The 24,899-nt window shown below is 41.0% G+C and overlaps 2 protein-coding genes across 2 annotated transcripts in view; both read right to left on the bottom strand.

The window, feature by feature from the left end:
* LOC135478265 (telomerase reverse transcriptase-like) overlaps positions 1–3,864 on the bottom strand; it is a 45,567-nt gene extending 41,703 nt beyond the window's left edge. The window contains exons 1-4 of the mRNA XM_064758539.1: positions 3,747–3,864; positions 2,776–2,890; positions 711–831; positions 412–468 (exon numbers count right to left, since the gene is read on the bottom strand). Of these exons, the coding sequence (XP_064614609.1) occupies positions 412–468; positions 711–831; positions 2,776–2,890; positions 3,747–3,768 (315 nt within the window). The 5' untranslated portion in view covers positions 3,769–3,864. The remainder of the gene's footprint in view (positions 1–411; positions 469–710; positions 832–2,775; positions 2,891–3,746) is intronic.
* Positions 3,865–14,625: 10,761 nt separating this feature from the next.
* LOC135478264 (piRNA biogenesis protein EXD1-like) lies at positions 14,626–21,667 on the bottom strand. Its single transcript, XM_064758538.1, has 5 exons — positions 21,403–21,667; positions 18,236–18,400; positions 16,616–16,738; positions 15,934–16,052; positions 14,626–14,659 (listed from the first exon to the last, which is right to left on the bottom strand). Exons 1-5 carry the CDS (start codon positions 21,652–21,654, stop codon positions 14,626–14,628), a joined length of 693 nt encoding a protein of 230 aa, XP_064614608.1. The 5' UTR covers positions 21,655–21,667.
* Positions 21,668–24,899: the final 3,232 nt, after the last annotated feature.

Here is a 24,899-nt window from a genome sequence, read left to right as displayed (position 1 = left end):
TGACTTGAACTCACAGCGACCGCATGGGTGAGAGGCTTTTTGGTCATAACGGTGCGCTAGCGCGCTAACCAACTGTGTCACGGAGGCCCCTAAAAGGTGGGTGAATCAATCAGAACTATAATGGGTCGTTTGATAAATGCTGAACTTGGGGTGAAATACAGGACATGCATTCAAGATGTAAAGAAAACTTCTGTGATATCACACAACTAAATTGATACAAACAGACCATCATAGAATTAAATCAATAGACTTTATCTTATTTGGTCAAAACAAATCTAAAAAAAAAAACACAAAGGTAGTTTCAGACATGGAAATATATAGTTTTCTGATGATGTTCACACTGACATTTACTTTTTTCTCAGGTACTGTAACTTTCACTTCGAAGTTAAATGCACTGTAATTTGTACAAACCATTCCAAATCCCAGAGTCAGCACATTCTTGTTTGCTCTGCCTTGCTTCTTTATTCTCTATATTAAAAAGACGTCAATACAGTTACTGATTATGACCTGTGCCATTATAAAACTATTTTGAATATACTGTACATGTATCTTTCTATTAATTCATTTGATTAAAATATTTACTTGTCTTAGACCGACAAAAGAACCAGCACAAAACCAGAGAGGAACACACTCTGAAGACTTTGTCACCCAAAAATACCCACATCTGTTATTATGGATGTTAAGGACATTCCAAGGCTCAAATTCCTTACCCCAACGACCCTAAATAACAGCTCCCTCTGGTGTGAACAGCTGATAACACGCTGGCATTTAGGTGGGGGTTTCTTGTTAGCGGAAAAGGCAACCACAGTGGAGCTTAGGAGCAGTTTGAAACTGAAAAGATCCAAAGATTTATATTTATATTTGATCGATGATTTACACTAAATTCAAGAATATTTCACTTGTACGACAACAGCCAGCATTATGGTGGGTCTGGGGAGAGCCCACAACCATCTGCATGTTGCTAGCAGACCAGTTTTCAGTAATTTGCTGTGGATGTGGCTTACATGGCTGGTGAAATTGCACACTGATTTCAGATAAACCAATTATACAAATCGTCATGAATTTTTCCAGCAGGCTATGCATGTTGGGGTGCCTATACTGGGGTAAGAGGAGCTACGACGTGTCAGACTGTCACAGACACTGCATTACGCAGAAATGATGCCAGCTGGCATTGCAGGATACTTGGAGCGATTGGTGTTTACGTCCATGTGTTTCTCTCAGCTTCCTTCTTAAAAAAAGGCTTTAAAGAACAGTTTTCCTACATCGTCAGCAGTCAGTCCAGAAATTAAGTATCCTGCAGTTGTGAGGTCAAGACTGATAGTTGTCCAAACAAATCAAGCTGATCCTGCATTCACACTTTAAAGTGCTCTTAAGATGTCATTTCCAAAAATGTCGAAACACTGATGGAAAAAATGCATACAATAGAAGACGTATTAGATAATGAAAATACATGTTAATGACAGCAGTTACTGTTTGTAATGTCCTGTTTGATCAACTAATGACAAGTCATCTCTCACATCTGTTTACAGTTCATTCCAAAATCAATACAGCCATTCTCATCTCATGAAATACTCCACATCTTGTCTACCTCTACGGGTTGCATAATTATAGGGCTAGCATTAAAGGTCAAGATTGTTAAGGCTAGCCCTACAATTGTGCTACTCCATGGGGTGCAGTCCTGATGCTACAGGTATGGCAGGCCTATACACGTAGGCTACTCTTATTGTTGGCCAGTCTATCAATCTACAGGTGCATCTAGTTCCAAAGTTTAAATCAAAGCTGAATTTAAAGAAGCCATTCTACCCATTTATGGCATAAAATCGAACAGAGCAAATTAAGTCAAATTTATTTGATTGGTGTTTTACACCATACTCAAGGATATTTCACTTATACGACGGCAGCCAACATTATGGTGGGAGGAAACCGGGCAGAGCCCAGGGGAAACTCACGACCATCCGCAGGTTGCTGGAAGACTTTCCCACTTACGAGTTAAGTAAAATAATTGCTGTTGTTTTAGAATAGCCCAAATAGTTACCTTTCATAAATTATCAGCCTTTTGTAAGCCTTTGTTACCATTAAAGAATCGGCAATAAATTCCTTAAAAGTTAGAGACCTGGCACGATTGGTCACATTATAATTTAGAATTATTTTAAAACTATAAATATTACAGCTATGAGCGTGATATCTAGTGAAAGGCAATATAATGAGCTATTCTTGGTAAATGCAGTTGGGCCTCCGTGGCTGAGTGGGTTAGCACGCTAGTGGAGCGTAATTGGGAGCCTCTCACCAATGCGGTCGCTGTGAGTTCAAGTCCAGCTCATGCTGGCTTCCTCTCCGGCCATATGTGGGAAGGTCTGCCGGCAACCTGCGGATGATCGTGGGTTTCCACCGGGCTCTGCCCGGTTTCCACCCACCATAATGCTGGTCACCGTTGTATAAGTGAAATATTCTTGAGTACGGCATAAAATACCAATCAAATAAATAAATAAGGTAAATGCCGAAAATTTGATTTGATATTTTCCTGATGTGGCTTCTAAAATTGCTACAGCTGTCGTCTATGCCTTAATGATCAGAGAGAGTGGTCTCCCTTTGCTTCAGCACTGTCTGCTACTGATTTAATCAGGTTTTTTTTGTTTTTCCCTCAACTAATAATGCTGAGGTCTATCAGTTTTCACAATAAAATGTAAAATTCCTTGTCGTTTTTCACTCTAGACAGATTTCAAATGATACGTATTTTACAAGTACGGTCATTTGACAACTGAATTTTTTCCTCACTTTTGTGAATCCGCAGCTTGCACAAGGGGATTCCCCTCTCCTTCTGCACTGATTAACCTCAGCCAGTCATGAAGTACCCACACTTCACTGTAGAGTGCCTGGAGGACTTGAAACACTGAATGAATACAAATGAAGAAAAAAATCATAAATGAAAGAGTATACAAACAATTTTTAAAAGAAAAGACAACAAATAATGTAACTTTAGCGATTCTGAAAGACAGGAGTAGAGCTGAATAGCACTGAAATTTTGCACATCAGTCCTGTTGTAACTGCTGTTTTCTTTCCATGATTTACATTAAGGCTTGGTCATCCAAGGAAACGCCAATTAATCTTATATTACTCAAATGTCAAGGAAGGATAAGCAATTGTAAAGTCTTGGATGGAACATGAGCATCCAACCCTTAAAATTTATTTAGTACTGGTAGCACCTAGTACAATTCTAGGGATAGCCTTAGGCTCACAATTGTGCTAGGTGGCACCCTAAAACTAAAACTAAAATTTCTGTCTCTGTGTTGACTGAATGTAGTACCGGTAGAGTGAAAATAAAGCCTATCTAAACACTGCTGACTGTGACTGAACTAAACCCAGTTCAGTCTCAACACTGAATTTTGTGCCAGAATTTATACCGTAAATTGTATATTTCCCAGCACCGAGGTAGGCGACTATCTGTCAAATATCATATCATGCCATCATAGCCAATGACTATATCTGACAAATCCACAGGAGTGTTTATCTACCCTCAGTCTAATCTCGTCTATTTACACTTATTATATAGTGCTGTGTGTGGAGAGGCGAGACTGGACTAAGGGTAGATAAAAACTCCCGTGAATAAATCAAAACACATTTCATCAGCATGATCACGCTTCCCACAAGACATTGGGTTTACTTGGTGGCCTGTTTTCGTTACGCATTTTCTCCATTTTCTAAAGTTTTGTTTTTTCCGCCTTACAAGAATACCACACTAAACCCACCCCTTTCAACATCGTAATCCATCTCTTCTGCCGTGGACAAGAATAAGGCTTTCAAAACTCGGCACCTTGACTGAAATACGAAGTGTCATATCTGTCCTCTTCTTCCCCACGTCTAAATTCCCCGCCAAAATGTACCAGTTGTTTTGTAAAGACTCGTGCATTTAATGATTTTTTTACCTGGGCAGCCTAATACAAACGTGCATTGTGTGTGTATGTAGGCCTAGGTAGCAAGGAAAACATTCCATATCTTTGCTTAAACTGGTGCTTACACTAAAATAGATACATCATGAACTGTGAAGTTCTCTTATAAACATTTGGGGGGAATTTGAAAATGCAGAAATGTGCAGTAAGCAATACATATATATCCACATATGGTTATCGTTGCATTTTTAATCAGGTTTAGTAAAAAGGTTTTAAAATGTGAAAAATGATTTTTAAAGCTTTGCCCTATAAGCCGTCTGCTAAGAAAACAAATGTTATATTTTCATTGTTAAATATATTTAAATTTGTTAAGATCTTCAATCTTAAAAAAAAAGTCCTTTTTAAAGATGCGTTTTAATAAGTTGTTTTTAGAAAATAAGTCTTTTATAAAATATTTTCTGAAGCTTTAAAGAATGCGCTTTTTAGGCCTACACAAAGTGAGCCTTGCAATACCGGTATTCAGAGTGAGGCTTTATAAATCTTTTCATACGAGCAGAGTTAGGGTGCCTGTGCGGCGCAATGACCCGGGAGTCTGTCTCTCATCATGCAATGCCGTCGCCGGGAGTCCAGCTCATGCTCCCTCCCCGGCCGCTCGTGGGAAGATCTGCCAGCAACTCCCCGCAGATGGCCTTGTGTTTCCCTCGGGCTCTGCCCGGGATAAGTGAAATATTCTTGAAAACGTCGTCCCCATCTCCACTTCGGAGTTGAAATATTTCTTCTTATTGTTGATGGCTTAGGCCTATTATCATACAGAATAAGTACTACGGCATCCAGAATAAAGCTAGAGTATTCTATGCATGAAATACTATACGTGAAATTTGACAGTTGACAAATAGCTAACATGCAACCAATAAAATGAATAGGCCTACAACGCCAAGGGATCAAGCCTCGGTGACTCTGGTATTAAAGCCCACACAAAAAACCACTTGCCTTGAAAGCTAACACAACTTGTGTTGTTTTCATTCGATACAGAAATTTGTTGCCCCAAAACAAACATGTGTTAAATAAATGTGAAGTAGGCTACACATGTTTGCGTTACAGAATAATAAAACACTAACTTGTGTTGATGACGTAATTTATGCAATACAACAACAACAACAAAAACTTGTGTATTTTACAACAAGTATTGTGTGTAACGTCCAACACAAGCATCATATGTGAAATTCTTTCAGCACAAAACCTTGTGTTAATTCAGGGGAAGGTCTGCTGTCAAAAAGCGTAAAAGGAATCCGTGGTCTATTCAAGATCGTTTGATCGATGGAAGCGTCTCTTGTATTTTCTTTGTAGTTTTTCTTTAATAAATTCAGTGCCATCAACCTCTGATTAAGATAGACGGATAGTAAATTATTCTACCTCTATAATATAAGGTTCAGTATATAGCAATTAAAATTTTGGTTGGTTAATTTATGTAGTAAGTATGAACCTGCCTCGAAAAGAATGACTTTGTCGGCTTAGCTATTCTTGAAGTATTGACAACAGGTCAAATTAAAAACTATAGGCCTAACATGACGTCTCCTGGTACATTCTGTTTGTAACTCAGGTCATTTACCACCTTGTACGACAGAACACATGTCTGTAGAATAGTCAGGTAGTCGCCTGTAGCTCAAGTCGTTTACCACATTGTAAGCCTGAATACATGTATATAGAATAGTCAGGTAGTCGCCTGTAGCTCAAGTCGTTTACCACATTGTAAGCCAGACCACATGTATATAGAATAGTCAGGTAATCGTCTGTAACTCAGGTCGTTTACCACCTTGTAAGCCTGAACACATGTATATAGAATAGTCAGGTAGTCGTCTGTAACTCAGGTCGTTTACCACCTTGTAAGCCTGAACACATGTAGGCCCTATATAGAATAGTCAGGTAGTCGTCTGTAACTCAGGTCGTTTACCACCTTGTAAGCCTGAACACATGTATATAGAACAGTCAGGTAGTCGTCTGTAACTCAGGTCGTTTACCACCTTGTAGGCCTGAGCACATATATAGAATAGTCAGGTAGTCGTCTGTAACTCAGGTCGTTTACCACCTTGTAGGCCTGAGCACAGGTATATAGAATAGTCAGGTAGTCGTATGTAACTCAGGTCATTCACATACTTGTACACCTGAACACATGTATATAAACTCTGTCAAAAAAGTAACGCAACCCCTGTCCTCGGATATCAAAAATTCGTTAGAATAAAGTTATTGCTTCCAAACTAAATTTTAGCCAAATGTAATGAAATTATATACGTTTTTAATGAAGATTACCATCCAAACAACTGCCTTTTCTCTCCTAAGTGTATTTTATTGCTTATGACGTCACAACACATGGACTGACCCTGTTGACGTCGCACACAGAACCATTCACATGCAAATCATGTCAATGGCAGTTATAGTGTGGGGGTGTATAAAAGCCCATGTGCTTTCGTATTTTATTCATTCATTCGTCGACGAAAGGCAGTCGGTAAAATGCCGCGACTGAGTGCTGCCGACCGAAATATCGCCATTGGTCGTCTTCAAGCCGGAGAAAGTTTTGGTACTATTGCACGACACCTAAATGTTCACAAAACAACGATATCCCAACTTTGGAGCCGTTACAACAACTTTAATTCGACCAACGATCGCCCGAGAAGTGGAAGGCCAAGAATCACGACCCCACTTCAAGATCGGTACATCCGGGTCCTTCACCTGCGTAATCGGCATGCCCTACCAACCGTGACTGCCACACAAATACCAGGTTTGAGGAGAGTGTCGGCTCAAACGATTAGGAACCGTCTGAAAGAAGCGGGTTTACGTGCCTGTAGACCAGTTGTTGGACCTGTACTACTCCCCTTACATCGACGCCTACGGCGCAGGTTGTGCAACAACGTAAGGATATGGACTTTACAAAACTGGAGGCGCATCTGGTTTTCTGATGAATCCCGTTTTCTTTTGACACGTCACGGCGGAAGACAGTGTGTGTATAGGAGACGTCATGAACGCTTTGCGCCCATCTGCGCCCGGCAGGTGGACAGATTTGGTGGAGGCAGTGTTATGGTTTGGGGAGCCATCTCGTACAACCAGAAATCAGACTTGGTGATCGTTCCAGGGAACCTGACAGCCCAACGTTACATCAACCACGTGTTACAGCCTCACCTTCTCCCGATTATTGACCGACAGACACAGCTTTTTCAACCAGACAACGCCAGGCCTCATACTGCACGTGCAACAATGAACTTTCTGCAGGATTCCAACGTCAATGTCTTGCCGTGGCCCTCTAAATCACCAGACCCTATTGAACACCTGTGGGATACTCTGGATCGACACGTGCGTCAACGTCAGCCACCGCCACAGACGCTTCAACAGCTCGCCGTTGCGTTACAGGAGGAGTGGAGGGCCATTCCCCAGGAGAGAATCCGGCGTCTTATCCGTTCTTGTCCAAGGAGATGCCGTGCAGTGATTGCAGCTCGTGGTGGTCATACGAGATACTGAGGAAGACGCCCCCTGGTGAGCAACTCGTGTCTGTGAGATGACTTTTGAAAAGACAGTTTTAAACATGACCATCTTGATTATTATTCTGCCAAATTTCTGACTTCTGTCTTCAATAAGAAAAAAGTTGTGCCGTCCTAAAACTAAATATTAAAATCTCTAAAATACGGGGGTTGCGTTTCTTTTTTGACAGAGTTTAGAATAGTTGTCTTCAAACAGTTTTGTGCGGAGAAAAAGTATGGACTCTCGCCTTTGCATAGTCGGTGACTGCTGTCATAGACATGAACACACTTATCCGATTTCTATGCCTACTTGCATGTAGCTTACGAATTCATGAATTGATTTTCAGTCTACCAACGATCGGCGCACAGATAGGTAGATATGGATTCATTTGCATGTATGTCTTACTCGCCAGCAAGTTCCAGGCATAGCATTGTGTAGGCCCGTAACATATATAATGACAGAGTTTGCAGGCTCAAAGTTTGAAGAAGAGGAGAGAAATTTCTTGAATTCCCGGCTTCGATCGACCATAAATAACTTGAAATCCGAGATGATTCAAAATTTGTTGCTAAATGGTGCTAAACAGAGCCACCGTGACTGGGTACGTGGTATTTACCGTATATATCTAAATGTTCCGTCTACAACTGTAAAGTGGGACGGCCTGAAAGACAGCCTACCTTATGGTCTGTCAAGCGACCTGCATGCTACATGTATGCTGCTATTAATGGGCCTGTCTTACGGTGTGAAGGTTATATGTGTACATTAAGGTGAGAGTTATATCTGTACAACAGGTGTGTCATATTTGCAAGTCCCGAGATCTGTTATAAGCTTACAACAAACATCGTCTTAAGTGAACAACCCAGGTAAAAAGCAGAAAATCCACCCAAAGATACTTAGGCTTGTGACCTAGTGGCGTCACTTAAAGACCCTCAATCCGATAGACTCAAGTAAAACGTATATTGCTGTACATATACATATTCCACTGAAAACGCTGCATGTTTGTACCAGGCTTCTCCCAATCTGCCGATGAACATAACAGTTATCCCAATGCGGACGCTGTGAGTTCAAGTCCAACTCATGCTGGCTTCCTCTCCGGCCGTACGTGAGAAAGTCTACCAGCAACCTGCGAATGGTTGTTTGTTTCCCCGGATTCTGATGCTGCCCGCCGTCGCATAAATGAAATATTTTTGAGTACAGTTAGAATAAATTCTGGCTGCGGTAAATTGGCAAGAGGCCGTATTTCACCAGTTACGTGTGACCATTGCCAGCTATCACACTGTCGTTGCTGCTCTGTTCTTACTCTCTATGATGTACGTCTTAAATTATATTTGACATCAAATAAATATGTACATACATTTACCTTTCAATTCATTCGGTTGAAACTCCAGTAAGCATCGAATTGTTTGTCCTGTACCGTTACAGGTTGACCCGGCATTAATACATAGCGCACTGGCCGAGGATTGTTGGATGCTAAAAGACTGTTCATCAGCGATGGCGTAGACGTAAACGTCATGAACATTTGTAAGTTATCGCGCACTGAGGGTTGAATACCTGAGATATATATTGTTACAGTGAGAGGAGGAAGATATACGTATATTGTAATCCACAAGGTACACGTTAAAAACTAATCATTCAGTATAACATACTATACTGCAATCTAAGTGATCCTGGAAAAGATACTGCAACATAATAATACATGTGTGTTCTGGACATCACAATATGTCCCGATCAAAACATTATTCCTTTGGAATAACATGCAAAAACTTGCTATATACATGTATGATAAGAAAAAAACTTACAGCTCAGGGAGTAAAACAAGAGTAGCGACGATTGTGTGATAGCTGGCATATGGACACACACAGAATGGTTTACGCACAGTGCCATACAGTTTTAAACTTAGCATTTTGCATACACAGTATTGATTTATTTATTTATTTCATGTTTTACTGTGAGTTAGTCCAGCTCATGCTGACTTCCTCTCCGGTCGTACGTGGGAACGTCTATCGACAACTTGCGGATGATCGTAGGTTTTTTTCCATCATAATGCTGGCTACCGTCGCATAGTTGAAATATTCCCGAGTACGGCGTAAAAAAACAGTGAAATAAATAAATAAATAAATAATCAGCTGCCGCACAGGATAGGCCTACTGTCGGTTTTTGTTCAGCACCGTGACATCCCTGCTTGCTGCAAGTGTTTAACTACAGTCATGTCCCGTGCATTCTTTTGAAAAACTACAGATAGCACAGCATTATTACCGACACCTAACAAAGCTCACGTGGCGGTGTTGTTTTATGGGTGTCTTGACACCGTATAGTTCTTAACTGTTATATTTCCTGTAGGCGGGAGATCGACCTTTACATGTGGCAGGTAGGAACGGACATAAAGAAATCATTGACCTGTTATTGGAAGCAGGAGCTCGAGTTGATCTGCATGATTCGGTAAGCATGCGTTACAGTTAGAAACATTAAAAGAAAATACTGTTCCTCGTTAGAAATACCGGTGCTGTGATTTATGGACCATAGTAATACTGAACATAATTTAGGCCTAAATGCACCTTTAGCGATGACGTAAAATGACGTCATGATTGTGCATCGATATATAGCGATAAGTCCACTTAAATGGACTTTCTGGTGATGAATTGAATGGTCATTGCATTTAAGGAACAGGACATTATTTATTTATTTATTTATTTATTTATTTATTTGTTTGGTTTGTCCTAACAAGGGAAGTCTGAGGCCTGGCTTAGAGCCAGTCGAAAGCCCCCAGCTCACGTTCACAAGGTAAAAGCCAGAAATTTTGTGGTAATAGGCAATGCTATCTTGCGTTAATTCCGCTATATTTATCCCTTTTGTCTGCTTTCTGACTTCTGCTTGTACGTCAGATATAAAGAGCAGGACGCTGACTTGCTCAGTTTGTGACGTTTCTCACAAAGATTTTGTTGCGTAAAGATCACGTCTGCAAGATGTCCATCACATCTGCAGAAGTTTCTTTAATTTTGATTAGCCTACATTTCTTGGTGTAATGAAACTGTAATTTCTTAGGATGGCATATCGGGAATTGCCAACTCTCGTAAGTGATGTTCAACTCACTACGGAGTCGAACTCAGAATTCCTGTTATCCCTTCCCACGATTTATACTATGTGTATTACAAGCAACGCTATGCCTTGGACAAAAGATCCTTGTTGGACTGTTTCTTTTGTTCTAGCCTGTTAAATTTGATTGTGGGGCCTCAGTGGCCGATAGGGTTAGGAAATCAGCGTGGCGCAATGACTCAGGAGCCTCTCACCAATGCGGTCGCCATGTGTCCATGTTAAGCCCATGCTGACTTCCTCTAATGTCTGGCAGCAACATGCGGATGGTCGGTGGATTTCCCCGGAATCTACCCAGTTCCTCCCACCATAATGCTGGCCGCCGTCGTATAAGTGAAATCTTCTTCAGTAGGGCGTAAAACACCAACCGAGTATAAATAAAATAAATAACTTTTGTTTGTTTAATATGTGACGTCATCCAGTACAAGGGAAATAACCCGTTTAGGCTAGTGGCATACTCCCTCACACTTGCTCAACATTCGCTCGAACATACCAGAAGAAATGTGACCGGTAGCTGTCAAATCGCACATCGAAATGTAAAGAAATCGTATTACCTGTGAGCTACGAATTTAAAAAATGTGTTGAATAGAGCTAGTGTCAGTCAGGCAAAATAAACATCAACAAGTAGGACGAACTAAAGAAAAGCCTTCGTGTTAAGAATATAGTTAAAGACGTACGGTACAAGGTAAAGAGCAACACTAGAACAGCGACGACAGTGCTATAGCTGGCAAGTGGTCACACATAACCGGTGAAATGTGGACTTTCCGGGTCGAGGAACGAACATGGCGGACTGAAAGTGTGAGGTAAACTCAGTTCTAAACACGACCATACCTTAATGTCATCGCGATTATGTAATACTGGATATTTCGTATAAACCAATCAAGTTAATTGGTCAGCTGTCAGCTGTTGTGGGAAAATCGGTTTATTTTACATTCTGATTGGGAGAAATGCGTTAGTTATTTGGTACATTGTCATTTCATTCTGTAAGTCTTTAGGCCTATCAAGGCTTACCTAATATGGTCACAGTGACCTACTTGTACTGATCAGTTGTTTGCTTGCTCTGGTCGACGGTGAACCCAAAACCGGTTTGCATGGCATAGGACTAGTGCATGGGCTTCCTGTGGCACCAGAGTCAACCTCAAGTTAGCGACTAGCCGGTCCGTGGACAGAGACTCCTCAATCTAAGAAACGCCACAAACGGAGAGACTTTTCTTCACTGAGTAGCGTGGAGGAGCAGCCAGCACCTCCGGCTCAGGTTCTCGTGGAAGATCCGGACGTGCAGAAAGGTGGTACAGGTACTAGTGAGCAGCTTGATCTCATCATGCAAACTTAGATAACATGGTCACAGGTGAAAAACTTCAGGAACAGTTAACCAAAACTGAATTCAAAATAGTGACAAAACTAACGATGGTTATAGAACAACACGAATCATGAATTTTCACTTAGAGAATGAAAATGATAGTCTAAGGGAACTCTGTCAGCAACAAGAAGAAAAAAACAGGATGAGCTCAGCAGAGTGAACAGGTAGCTAATACTGCTACAATCAAAACAGAACGATCTCGAGCAGCACTCAGGAAAAGATGGTATCAGAATCCACGGAACAAAGGAAGATAGTGCTAATGAAACACTCAAGGAATACGAGGAAAAAATAACTGAGATACAGCAAGCTGCATATGTCCGTAACACCTGGTGACATCTTTATTGCCCATAGCCTAAGGCCTGTGCAGCACGACAGCCATGCAAACATGAGTGCCGGGAGTGGGGGGGGGGGGTCTTTGTTAAGTTTACGTCAATCAAGACAAAAGTTGAAGCAATTTAACAGCGCAGCCCTCTACAAGGCACGGAAATAGTTATAAAGGAGGACCTTACGCAAAAAAACCCCAGCAACTGCTGAAATCCACAGCTGCGCACAAATGAATAAATTCGGCATGGTCGAGCGATGGAAAAATATTTGCAAAAAACTGCAATGAACAACAAGACTGGTAAAGTCAACAAAATGTATTGATGATCTAACTAGTGTGGCTACTCCTTCCCCGGGACGCACCAGAATATCCCGTCATTCTCCTGCCCACAGCAGTGAGAAAAACCCCAGTTGATGTCCCGACAAGCAGCAGGGTGGCATAAAGTTCAGGACAAAACATAAATAACGCACTTAGTGTATTTCATTTTTTTTAAAATTCTTATTGATAAATATCCTACGAATAACTCAGCACAGGCCTGACCGGTTCTCGCCATGGCCTTCATGCCCAGTAACATTCGTTGTTTAAATGTTAAGAATTTATTCAATTTTTTTCTCTCCACTCTTCCTTTTTTTTTCTTTTTTCCTAATTTTCAATAGTTGATGCAGTGTCATGTAAGATTTACCAAAAAAAAAACCAAAAAAAAAGCGAAGAAAAAATACATTGTAACAAAAGTCGAAAATTAAATTGTGTGACAAACAATGACCTCTAAAATGATGAGGCAGTTGGTGCCCTAACCTGCCTATTCAGAGGGGGCGAAAGGCAAACCTGTTGGTTAGCGCACTACGGCGGCGCAATGACCCAGGAGTCTCTCACCAATGCGGTCGCTGTGAGTTCAAGTCCAGCTCAGGCTGGCTTCCTCTCCAACCGTACGTGGGAAGGTCTGACAGCAACCTGCGGTAGGTCACGGGTTTTCACCAGCTCTGTCCGGTTTCCTCACACCATAATGCCGACCGCCGTCGTATAAGTGAAATATTCTTTAGTATGGCGTAAAACACCAATCAAATAAATAAATAATTATGCCACTTAATCCAATGTGTTATGTAAGATTTTTTTTTTTTTTTTGATTGGTGTTTTACGCCGTTCTCAAGAATATTTCACTTATACGACGGCGGCCAGCATTATGGTGGGTAGAAACCGGACAGAACCCGGGGGAAACCCACGACCGTCCGCAGGTTGCTGCAGACCTTCCCACATACGGCCGGAATAGAAAGCCAGCATGAGCTGGACTTGAACTCACAGCGACCGCATTGGTGAGAGACTCCTGGGTCATTACGCTGCGCTAGCGCGCTAACCAACTGAGCCACGGAGGTCCCCTGTTGTGTAAGAACAGATCTGTTCAATCATCTAAAATACAGTGTGAAGAGTAAAATGCATAATACATCTAAAGTACTCCTATAAAACAACCATGACTCAGACTGATGATATAGTATCTATGAACTGTCGGGGCCTGGTTGATGTGAAAAAAAAAGACCGGATGTATTTCATTACTTCAAAAAGAAAAAGTTTTCTATTATTTGCTCTCTAGACACACATAGCCACCCTAGATATGGAGAGACCTACTAAAAATGACTGGGAACATGATGCCCTGGGTAAGCCCTTACAATTCTCAGTCGAGAGGTATCATAATACTTTTTATTCAAATTTCGACTAGAAAGTTAAAAGTATAGATATAGACCCCAAATGGTGACTATTATTAAACCGGCGAACTCTGTCAAAAATAATACAATAGACGAGTACTGTCCCCTGCCATACTGCAGAAAAAACTATCCCTTAAGCAGAATTGCAACTGATTATTGATGATACATTGTTTTTGGAGGTCTTGTTAATAAAGATAAGAGGAGAAACAATTAAATATGCATCAACAAAGAAGAAAATAGACAGATTAAGGAAAATGTGTTAGAAAATATGATAAGAAGTTCAAAAGGAAAAAATAGATACGCTGAGCCATGCAAAAGCGGAAGATCAAAGACTGCGAGAAAAAAATAGAAGGTATTGTAGCTAGATCAAAAGCAAACTGGACTGAAAATGTAGAAAAAAGTTTATTCTGTCATTAGAAAAAAGAATTTCACAAATAAACTTATTACGAAATTAACGCTAGATAATGGGAAGGAAATATTTGAAACATCAGATATTTTAGAAGAGCGGAAAATGCATTATAGCAGCCTGTATACTGCTTCATCAAATTGTTTTGACAAAGATAACATTAAAGAAGCATTAAAAGATATGAAACTAACAGACTTACCAAACTTAAACATAAAGTGTTAGAAGGCGATATCACGCATATGGAACTAAGCACTAGCTTGAAGTCAGTGGAAAACGAGGAAACCCCAGGGTCGGATGGTTTTCCGGTGGAATTTTACAAAATATTCTGATAAGATTTAGGATATTTTGATTTAAGATCAACCTATGAGAGTTTCAGGGAAGACGTATTTTCTGTTACACAGAAACAAGGGATGATTACATGCTTACCAAAACCAAATAAACCGAGAGATATTCTCAAAAATAGGAGACCTATAACTTTAACAGATGTAAGTTACAAACTTATCAGGGCATGTATTGCAAATAGACTGAAAATATTATTAGATAATATTATGCACGATGACCAGAGGGGGTTTGTACCAGGCAGATGTATCTCGGAAAATCTGATATATGATATTATGTTTGAAGCCAAAGAAAAGGAAATACCAGGGTTACTCCTTTCAATTTTAAGAAGATTTTAAGAAAGCCTTTGATTCTATTTCCTCGGACTTCACAGAAGAAGTTCTCGAATCCTTGAATTTTGGAAAAGACTTTAGGAAATGGGTGAAAACATTTCACACAGATATCTTCACAAGTGTGCTACAAAACTGACATGTATCGTCCTTTGTCGATATCAGCCTCGGGTGTAGACAGGGTGACCCAATTTCACCTTACATTTTCTCCTATGTGCTGAAATACTAGGCTATATGATCAGAAGTAACACAAAAATAAAATGCATGGCCGAGGTGATTAGCGTGCCAGCGCGGTGCAATGACCCAGGAGCCTTTCACGAATGCGGTCGCTATGTGTTCATGTTCAGCCCATGCTGGCTTCCTCTCTAACCATACGTGAGTATGTCTGGCAGCAAAATGCGGATGGTCGTGGGTTTCCGCCGGGCTCTTCCCGGTTCTTCCCACCATAATGCTGGCAGCCGTCGTATAAGTGAATTATTCCTGAATACGGCGTAAAAGATAAATGAAATAAATAAATAAATCAATACTTTTTGTTTGTGGTTTTACGCTGTGGCCGACATGTTAGTACCATAGAGTGTTAAGAATATTGTCTATCAGTGGTAGAGGCCACCGTGGCCGAGTGGGATAGCACGCCAGCGTGGCGCAATGACCCAAGAGCCTCTCACCAATGCAGCCGCAAGTCCAAGTCATGCTGACTTCTCCGGCTGTACGTCGCGAAGCCTGTCAGCAACATGCTGATGGTCGTGGGTTCCCCCCGGGCTCTGCCCGGTTTCCTCCCACAATAATGCTGGCGGCCGGCGTATAAGTGAAATATTCTTCAGTACGGCGTAAAACACGAATCAAATTAAATAAATAAATATCATTGGTAAGAGACCTGTCGATAAGTGGTAAGAGGTAAAGCTTGCTTGCCGCGACTATCAGGTATATACGTTGGATTACAAATGAATATAGCATATATTCACTACACGTTTGACATTTGTTCCGACGGAGGCTTACCTGGACAGGTTATCATAGAGACCGAAGAGAACACTGACGTTTGCGGCTGCGTACTGGATCATTTCCGGCGTCAGTGGACGACTGGCCCAGTATGCGGCAGTTTCCATCCACCAGTCTTTCTGCTAAACACATAACCCTCTGTCTAGAACAGTATGTCTATAAAACACTCTGATGTGTTGTAAAACACATTAAGGCGATGAAATACACACAGATATGGTACAAGACACTCACACTCTGATTCATCACCCTAAAGTGGTACAAAATAATATCACTGACATAGCACAAGACACAGTGACCCGGTTCAGGCAGCACTGACATGGAACAGTTCACACTGATACGATACAAGACAGACTGATGTGGCACAGGAATCATTGACATGCTACATGACACTTTGACGTGTTGCAAATACACACTGACGTGATACAAGACACACCTACATTACACAGAACACGCTGATATGGCAACACGCCAACGATATCGTACAAGATGCACCAACGCGACACAAGATGCACCGACGCGACACATGATGCACCGACGCGACACAAGATGCACCAGCCGGATGTGGTCGGACAAATCGTGAAGACGAACATAAGCTACAATAAAGCAGTTTTTAGACAAATATTTCTACCTTTCCTATCCAGGACTGAGAAAATATCTTTCTTTTACATTTAATCATGCTGACCTTGACATCGTTCTTGAAAGCTAACGTAGCAGAGTTCCCACCATAGGTCTCGCACATGTCTGACAACTTCAGCATGCATGGGAAAACGTTACCCTTTGACAGTTCCACCTCCATGTGAGCGACCTATCCAAACAGCAACAACAACAACACCATTCATCCATTTTGTCGTTGTGTCTGCTCGAATGTGTCACAAGCTCCAGTTGTTCTTGTTAAAATGATAAAGAATCTGATGAAATCTTCTTGGTAAAAGTTATGAGTTAGACAGGTAAAAAGGAAATGTTTAAATCGACTTGTTTTAGCAGCACTGAAATTATGATGCAAACAGATCCAACAACCAATCAGGTCGACCTGGTTATTTACAGACGTCTGTACAATCGGCCATACGGGCAATTGACACACAGCTCCAGATTCTTAGATACGCCGTCCATTAATATAGCTAGGACAATGATAGAAATGATAATCATCAAACCTGTATCGTTGAGTGTTAACCCTAACTAGGATATTGATATGCGTGTAACAACAAACCTACCTGTGTGTCAAACACATTGTTAAGTATAAGTCTGTAGCCTACTGGGCTCTGTGAGCGGCTCTAATATGCGTATGAAACAACAGATCTACACGTTTGCCAAACACATTGTTGAGTATAATTCCCAGTTGTTCAGTGAGAATGGTACTAATACGCTTGCGTAACAACGGACCTACTTGTGTTTCAAAAACATTGTTGAGTGTAAGTCTAAACTGGTTTCTGGGAGCGCTACTGGTATGCGTGTAACAATAGATCTACACTTGTGGCAAACACATTGCTGTGTATACGTCTGAACTACCTTCTGTGAGCGGCACTAATATGCGCATGTAACAACGGACCTAACCGTGTATCAAAAACATTATTGAGTATATGTCTGAACTGGGTTCTGGGAGCGCTACTGGTATGCGTGTAACAACAGACTTACCTGTGTGTCAAACACATTGCTGAGTCTAAGTCTGAACTGCGTTCTATGAGCGGCACTAATATGCGCATGTAACATCGGACCTAACCGTGTATCAAAAGCATTATTGAGTATATGTCTGAACTGTGTTCTGGGAGCGGTACTTGTATGCGTGTAACAACAGACCTACGTGTGTGTCAAACACATTATTGAGTATAAGTCTGAACTGCGTTCTGTGAGCGGTACTAACATGCGTATGTAATAACGAACCTAACCGTGTATCAAACACATTGCTAAGTATAAGTCTAAACTGCGTTCTGTGAGCGGCACTAATATGCACATGTAACAACGGACCTGCCCTTGTGTCAAAAACATTGTTGCGTATAATTCGGTACTGGGTTCTGGGAGTTGTACTGGTATGCGTGTAACAACACATCTACACTTGTTCCAGGCACTTAAATGACTGAATATAACTTCCAGCTGGGCAGTGAGAGTAGCACTAGTATGCATGTGTAACAACGGGCCTACAAGTGTGTCAAAAACATTGTTGAGTAATAAACCGAACTGGGCACGGGAGCTGCACTGGTATACCTGTGACAACATATCTCCTTGCGTGTCAAACAGATTGCTTAAGAACAACCTCGGACTGGGCAGTGAGAACGGTTCTAGTATGCGAGTATAACATCAGACTTACCCGTGTGTCAAACACATCGTTAAGAGCAACCTCAGACTGGGCAGCAAGGGCGGCATTAGTATGAGAGTTTAACATCAAACTTACCCGTGTGTCAAACACGTTGTTAAGAACAACTCCGAACTGGGCAATGAGGGCAGCGCTGTCCCATCTACACAAATGGATAATCTACAGACACAAGATAAAGGGAAAGATTACAGTTTAAGACAATAGCAATAATTTGTGGCTAATTAACACCTGAAGTGATTTGGTAATGAGGAGTTGAGAAAAATGATTAGCCAATATAGAACTGAAGAAAATGGATAGCCAGAAAAGGGTTTAAAAAAATGGATAGCCTGTATAGAAGTCAAAAAATGAATAACCAAAAACAGAACATGATTATTCTGCACGGAGCTGAAGAAAGTACTTAACAAAGCTGAACAGAATGCTTAGCAAACACAGAGCCGAATGATTAATCGATACTGAGCTGACTATCCAACACATAGCTGAAAAAAATTATTAGGTAGAGTTGAAGATAATAGTTAGCCAGTGCAACACTGAAGAGAATAACAAGTCAGCACAGACGTAAAGAAATTGAGGAGCCACTACAGAACAGAAGAAAGTTGAGGAAAATGAACAGCTGCTGACTTGCTGACGAAAATGATTAGCGAGCGATAAGGTAGCCAGTAAAGAGCTAAAGTAGCTAGCAATGGGCTGAAGTAGTCAGTGGAGGTAAAGTAGCCAGTACTGACGTAAGTGGCCAGTACATAGCTAAAGTGGTCAGCACAGCGCTGAAGTAGCAAGTACTGAGGTGAAGTTGCCAGTACAGAGCTAAAGTAGCGCGCGCACAGCCGAAGTAGCCCGTACAGAGCCGAAGATAATGATTAGCAAACACAGAATGAAACATTAAGAAGATGATTAGCCTAAAATAAGGCCACAGAAAATGATAAGTAAATAGAGCTGTAAATAGATGATTAGTACATGCAGAGCTGGAGAAAGTGATTAGTGATTGTAGAGCAGTAAATAGATGATTAGTGCATGCAGAGCTAAAAAAATGATTAGTGAATACAGAGCTGTAACTAGATGATTAGTGCATGCAGAGCTGGAGAAAATGATGTTATATATGACTATTTAATGTTTTCATGTACTGTTAGTCTGCGGACCTTTGTGTTAAGCATAACAGGCCCTGTTATATACGCACAGCGCGGACCGGATGGAAAGCACCTTGTTCAATGCTTTGTTTATTTTATTGGCTGTTCATTGGCTGTTAATTCTGTGTTTAAGAATAGTTGAATCCACCTGGAACGTATATAAGCCGTGTTTTCTGTGCAGAGGGGAGGTATTTTTGCTGCATCCACTGGGAGCCAGGAGGTGTGCGACGCTCTCGTATCGAGTCCATTATATTGATATGAGCTGGTGATGCCAGTTTCATTTGGGAGGACAGATTTTTATGCCGGCACCGTTTGTGTACCACAGTAGTACTGATGTCTGGTTTATGTGAATTTCTGCGGAAGTCACGTTTATTGGTGTTCGGATCTTTATTATGATTATACAGTGTTGACTGTGTAATTTGTTTAACACGCTGACCTCACCTGACCGACAAGGTCGTCACGGACTCTAAACTGAAGTTTTCAGTTTTGCAAAGGACGTTCGTTCTGCCACAAGGTGACATTACTCTACGTCTCTGAACGGCTCGTTTGTGAGTTTCTGCGGGAGCTGTGACTGTTCTAAAGTGGATTATACCATGCCTGTATTTACCCTGTGTTGTGCTCTGAGGGTGTGACGTCATTCAAAGGCTTGACTGTTCCAGTTCTGTGTAACCTGTGTACTGTGTTCGCTAACCTAGCGAAGTACCTGACTGGGACAATTTGTGAATTGTGTGTTTATCCCATGGTCTTTACGTTGGATCTCCTGGAATACGTTCCTTGGGATGCAAAGGTGAACTGGAAACTTTTAAAGACCGGTAATACTGATGTGTATGTTTTTTTTATGTTGTTGTTGTTGAACTGTCTGTAAAACTGTACGTCTCATTTTATATATAAAGCATTGTTTACATTGTAATATTGAGTCACTGAGTCTGTTTTCTGTTGCTGTTTTCAATACCGTAACAATGATTAGTGCATGCAGAGCTGGAAAAAATGATTAGTGAATACAGAGCTGTAAATAAATGATTAATGCATGCAGAGCTGGAGAAAATGATTAGTGAATGCAGAGCTGTAAATAGATGATTAGTACATGCAGAGCTGGAGAAAATGATTAGTGATTGCAGAGCAGTAAATAGATGATTAGTGCATGCAGAGCTGGAGAAAATGATTAGTGCATGCAGAGCTGGAGAAAATGATTAGTGAATACAGAGCTGTAGCTAGATGATTAGTACATGCAGAGCTGGAGAAAATGATTAGTGAATACAGAGTTGTAACTAGATGATTAGTGCATGCAGAGCTGGAGACATTGATTAGTGAATACAGAGCTGTAACTAGATGATTAGTGCATGCAGAGCTGGAGAAAATGATTAGTGAATGCAGAGTTGTAAATAGATGATTAGTACATGCAGAGCTGGAGACAATGATTAGTGAATGCAGAGCTGTAAATAGATGAATAGTACATGCAGAGCTGGAGAAAATGATTAGTGATTGCAGAGCTGTAAATAGATGATTAGTGCATGCAGAGATGAAAAAATTATTAGTGAATACAGAGCTGTAAATAGATGATTAGTGCATGCAGAGCTGGAGAAAATGATTGGACAGCTCAGAGCGAAGATACTCCAATACTGAGCCCATGGAAATGGTTAGCCAATACAGGGATGAAGAAAACAGATACGCTAATGCCGTTTTAGCTGAAGAATTTATTTATTTTGGCAATAAACAGAGGAAGAAAATGATTACGGAAACACGGAAATGTCTGCGTGTTTTCCGAATTTGGAAGTATTCTATAAATAATATTTACACTCAAAAATATCTGTTATTTTAACAAAAATTCTGTTGTCTCAGCGATGCTACAGTTTTATTATAGCATAATATTATTTTATATTCAACCTATTATCCCGTTATTTTAATAGAATCTTTATGCTGAATTAATAGAGCATGTGTGTTATATTTAACAGAATAATCTGTTGCAATAGCAGAATACATCCTAGCATCACTCAGACAACTCTTAACAAGTCATTTTTCGGACACTACGATGTGACCTACCTTAACCACATTCTTCGCCTCAAGCAGATCTTTAAGATAACCTACGGTCAGGAGAGCCTTGTTGGTGTGGACATCAAACAGATAGGCTTGCCCGTCCCTGGTGCCCACCTGTAGGAGGGTAAGAGGGCCTGTCCTTCCCAAATTCACACCCTTAGCATCCACAGCCACCTCCGACTCCTCGGTCATCAACGTCGTCACTATCTCAGCACACCTGTTTAACTCCGTAACAACCTCTGTTTGATTCGTCACCATATCTGATCCTGGGTTCGTTTTTCCCCCAACCTGTCTGAACGGTTAATGACAGACACCAAGATGAATATCACGTAACCCTTAGATTTTCTCCGGTCCCCAAAGTACATGTACTTTAGTCAGATTTAACGATAACCTCCCTTGGTAACACTAGAAAAATAATCTGTTAATTTTAACAGAGAGTCTGTTGTCTGAGATCGTCATTTCACTAAAAAAATTGTTGAATACGACGTTAAACCCCAAGCACTCACTCACTGTTGTCTGAGAGATGCTAGAATGTATTCTGTTATCATTACATAATATTATGTCACATTCAACATAACACCATGCTAGCCTAATAGAACCTTTACCTTGAATTCATGGAATATGTATGTTATATTTAACAGACCAATCTGCTGAAATAGCGGAACACATTCTAGCATCAGTGAGACAACAAACTTTCTGTTAAAATTAACATGGTAATTTTTTCAGTGAAAATAAAAATCATGTATCTCGTGAATTTTCCCTGTCGCCAAAGTACTTTGGTTAAATTTCACGATAAGCTTCCCTTGGTGATATTTGTTGTTTCCTGATGTTCTCTCTTTAGCTTGTATACAGTCTGGCCTTTTTGATACACGTACATGTATGTACGTGTACATTTATGTTAACCATTTATTAACAGTTTGTGTTAGAAACCACGAACAGGTGACGCACCATGGGTTCGTAACGAAGGAAAAAATGTATGTGTCGGCGCAAAAATGTCCTGGATTTTCCTAATTCAAAACAGCGCTAGAGTTCATGAAGGATTTACAGTGTGCTAGCGAGAGATCAGGACTGACACTCCATATCCGAATCTATTTTTATTTCTATTTAAGTGACGAGTCCAGCCTACATTGCACAATGTGCGGATTGCACCACATATCGAATATCTCTGTTTATCTCCGAAGACATCGAAAGCCAGATTTGTCTATTTTAAGTGAGTTACCTCCTCTTGCATCGCACCAGCTGTTCGAAGGCGTATGGGGAACTTTAAATGTCTCAGACGGTGAACCAAATGCATAGAAAGATAGACTATACTGTATAATTAAAGACGTACAGCATAGAGAGTAAAAGCCAAACAGCGACGACAGTGTGATAATTGGCAATGGTCACACGTAACCGGTGAAACTCGACCTCCTGCCAATTTACTCTAGTCAGGATTTTATTCTAACCGTTCATGTAAATGCATACATAGTAGTAATTTACGCATCTTCCAGCGCAATGGCTTAAGAAGAATTAGGTAAAATGCATTGATGTTAATTGCAATTTATTGGACTTCACTGGTGTAGAGTTACCCAAAATGGTGTGCTGTCATCACATTTAACATAAAATAACCATAAAAACAAAGCTGAGGGACCAGGCCTCGGGGAGGCTTAGTACGCCAGGAGAATCCTGGTTTATGCAGGAATACAATATAATTAAAGACGTACAGCATAGAGAGTGTGATAGCTGGCAAATGGTCACAAGTAACCTGTGAAGTACTGTCTCTTGTCAATTTACAGTCTGGTCAATTTATACTCTTGTGAGTTTACAGTCTTGTCAATTTACTGTCTTTATTTAGTCTTGTTATTTTACCTCAGTCAGGGTGATTTACGCAATTGTGAGAATTGTAATTCTCTCTTGTTATACGAAAATCGGTATGCGTATGACAAAGTATGATCTTTCAACAACTTTTACTGCGAATAAGCTCATTCCGGGGTGAGGGCCTCCGTGGCTCAGTTGATTAGCGCGCTAGCACAGCGTATTTACCCGGTCGCTGTGAGTTCAAGCTCATGCTGGCTTCCTCTCCGGCCGTACGTGGGAAGGTCTGCCAGCAGTCGTGGGTTTCCGCTGGGCTCTGCCCGGTTTCCTCCCACCATAATGCTGGCCACCGTATAAGTGAAATATTCTTGAGTAGGGCGTAAAACACCAAATATTCCGGGGTGTAGCCTTCTTCCGTGGTATTTGAGTGCAGGTTTTGAGGGAATTAATTGTTAGATGTCATTCACTCATCCATCTGATATAAGTCACAACTGACTGAGACACAATCCGTCCTAACCTATTGACTAGCCTCCCTCATGGCATGACTGTAGAAAAAGCTGTGATGAATCCAGATCTATTAAATATAGTTCTCATGTAATGAAATCAGTAATGAAATTTACAGAAGCCAGAAAGAGGCTTTCCCAATGTTATATACATGTGCAAATGCTCTGTCGTTGGTGCATCACTGTATAAATTCTCACTCTTGCCTTATCTTTTCAATCTCGTTCTACTTGTTTATGTTGTGTTTTAGCATTTTTTATAATTTGCAACGTTGATTCTTTCTTTTTCTCTTTTCTTCTGTCTTAATCTACCGCCATTCTTTTCTCACATCTGTATTAAAACGGCTAAACTGTATTTATTTAGGAAAAGGGGCAAGTAGGCGCTCTAGAACTTGTTCCCAATCCCATTGTGTAAAACGCAATAAAACATGTTCAGTTTTATTCACATCACAATTGAGTTTGGATCCAGTCGCGGCACAGCAGTCAGGACACCTGTCCTTCAATCGTTAGGACACACGAGACGCGAGGTTCAGTCCTGAGTCGGGTCACACCTAAGACCTTAAAAGAAGAGTGAGTGAGTGAGTGCTTGGGGTTTAACGTCGTTCTCAACAATTTTTCAGTCATATGGCGACAAAGGAATCATTAGGGTGCATGTACGTGTAATGTGCCTCCTTGTTGCAGGACGGATTTCCACCGCTCTTTTATTTAGTGCTGCCTCACTGAGACGACTTACCGAAGGCAAGCAAGCCGCCCCGCCCGAGCCATTATACTAATACGGGTCAACCAGTCGTTGCACTATCCCCTTCATGCTGAACGCCAAGCGAGGAAGTTACAACTTCCTCTTTTAAAGTCTTAGGTGTGACTCGATCAAGGATTGATCCTGGATCTACCGGTCCCGAAGCGGACGCTCTACCAACTGTGCTATCCGGGCCGGTCCTTAAAAGAAGAAGTTGTGTCTTCAGCATTAAGTGGAAGTGCAACGACAGGTTGACATCTATCAATTTAATGGCTCGGGTGGGGAGGCTTACTTACCTTCGGTAAGTCGTCTTAGTGAAGCGGCTCTGGGTAAAAGAATATGCACCTTAAGGACTCCTTTGTCGTCATATGACTGGAAAGTTGTTAAGTACAACGTTAAACCCCAAGCCCTCACTCACTCACTCTCCAACTACTCTTTGCCATTAAAGTTCCACGATGACGCAGCGGAGAATA

This window comes from Liolophura sinensis, chromosome 11 (genome assembly GCF_032854445.1).
Source record: "Liolophura sinensis isolate JHLJ2023 chromosome 11, CUHK_Ljap_v2, whole genome shotgun sequence".
Lineage (NCBI taxonomy): Eukaryota > Metazoa > Mollusca > Polyplacophora > Chitonida > Chitonidae > Liolophura > Liolophura sinensis.
This window is presented reverse-complemented; position numbering and strand designations above follow the sequence as displayed.

Coding starts and splice junctions, on each gene's coding strand:
- LOC135478264 (XM_064758538.1), bottom strand. CDS start 21,654: ATGGTGACGAATCAAACAGAGGTTGTTACGGAGTTAAACAGGTGTGCT. Junction 16,739..18,235: donor ACGATGTGTTTGACACACGG/GTAAGTCTGATG, acceptor CTGTTTGGATAG/GTCGCTCACATGGAGGTGGA. Junction 14,660..15,933: donor CTCTATGATAACCTGTCCAG/GTAAGCCTCCGT, acceptor TCTGTGTAACAG/AAAATACGTCTTCCCTGAAA.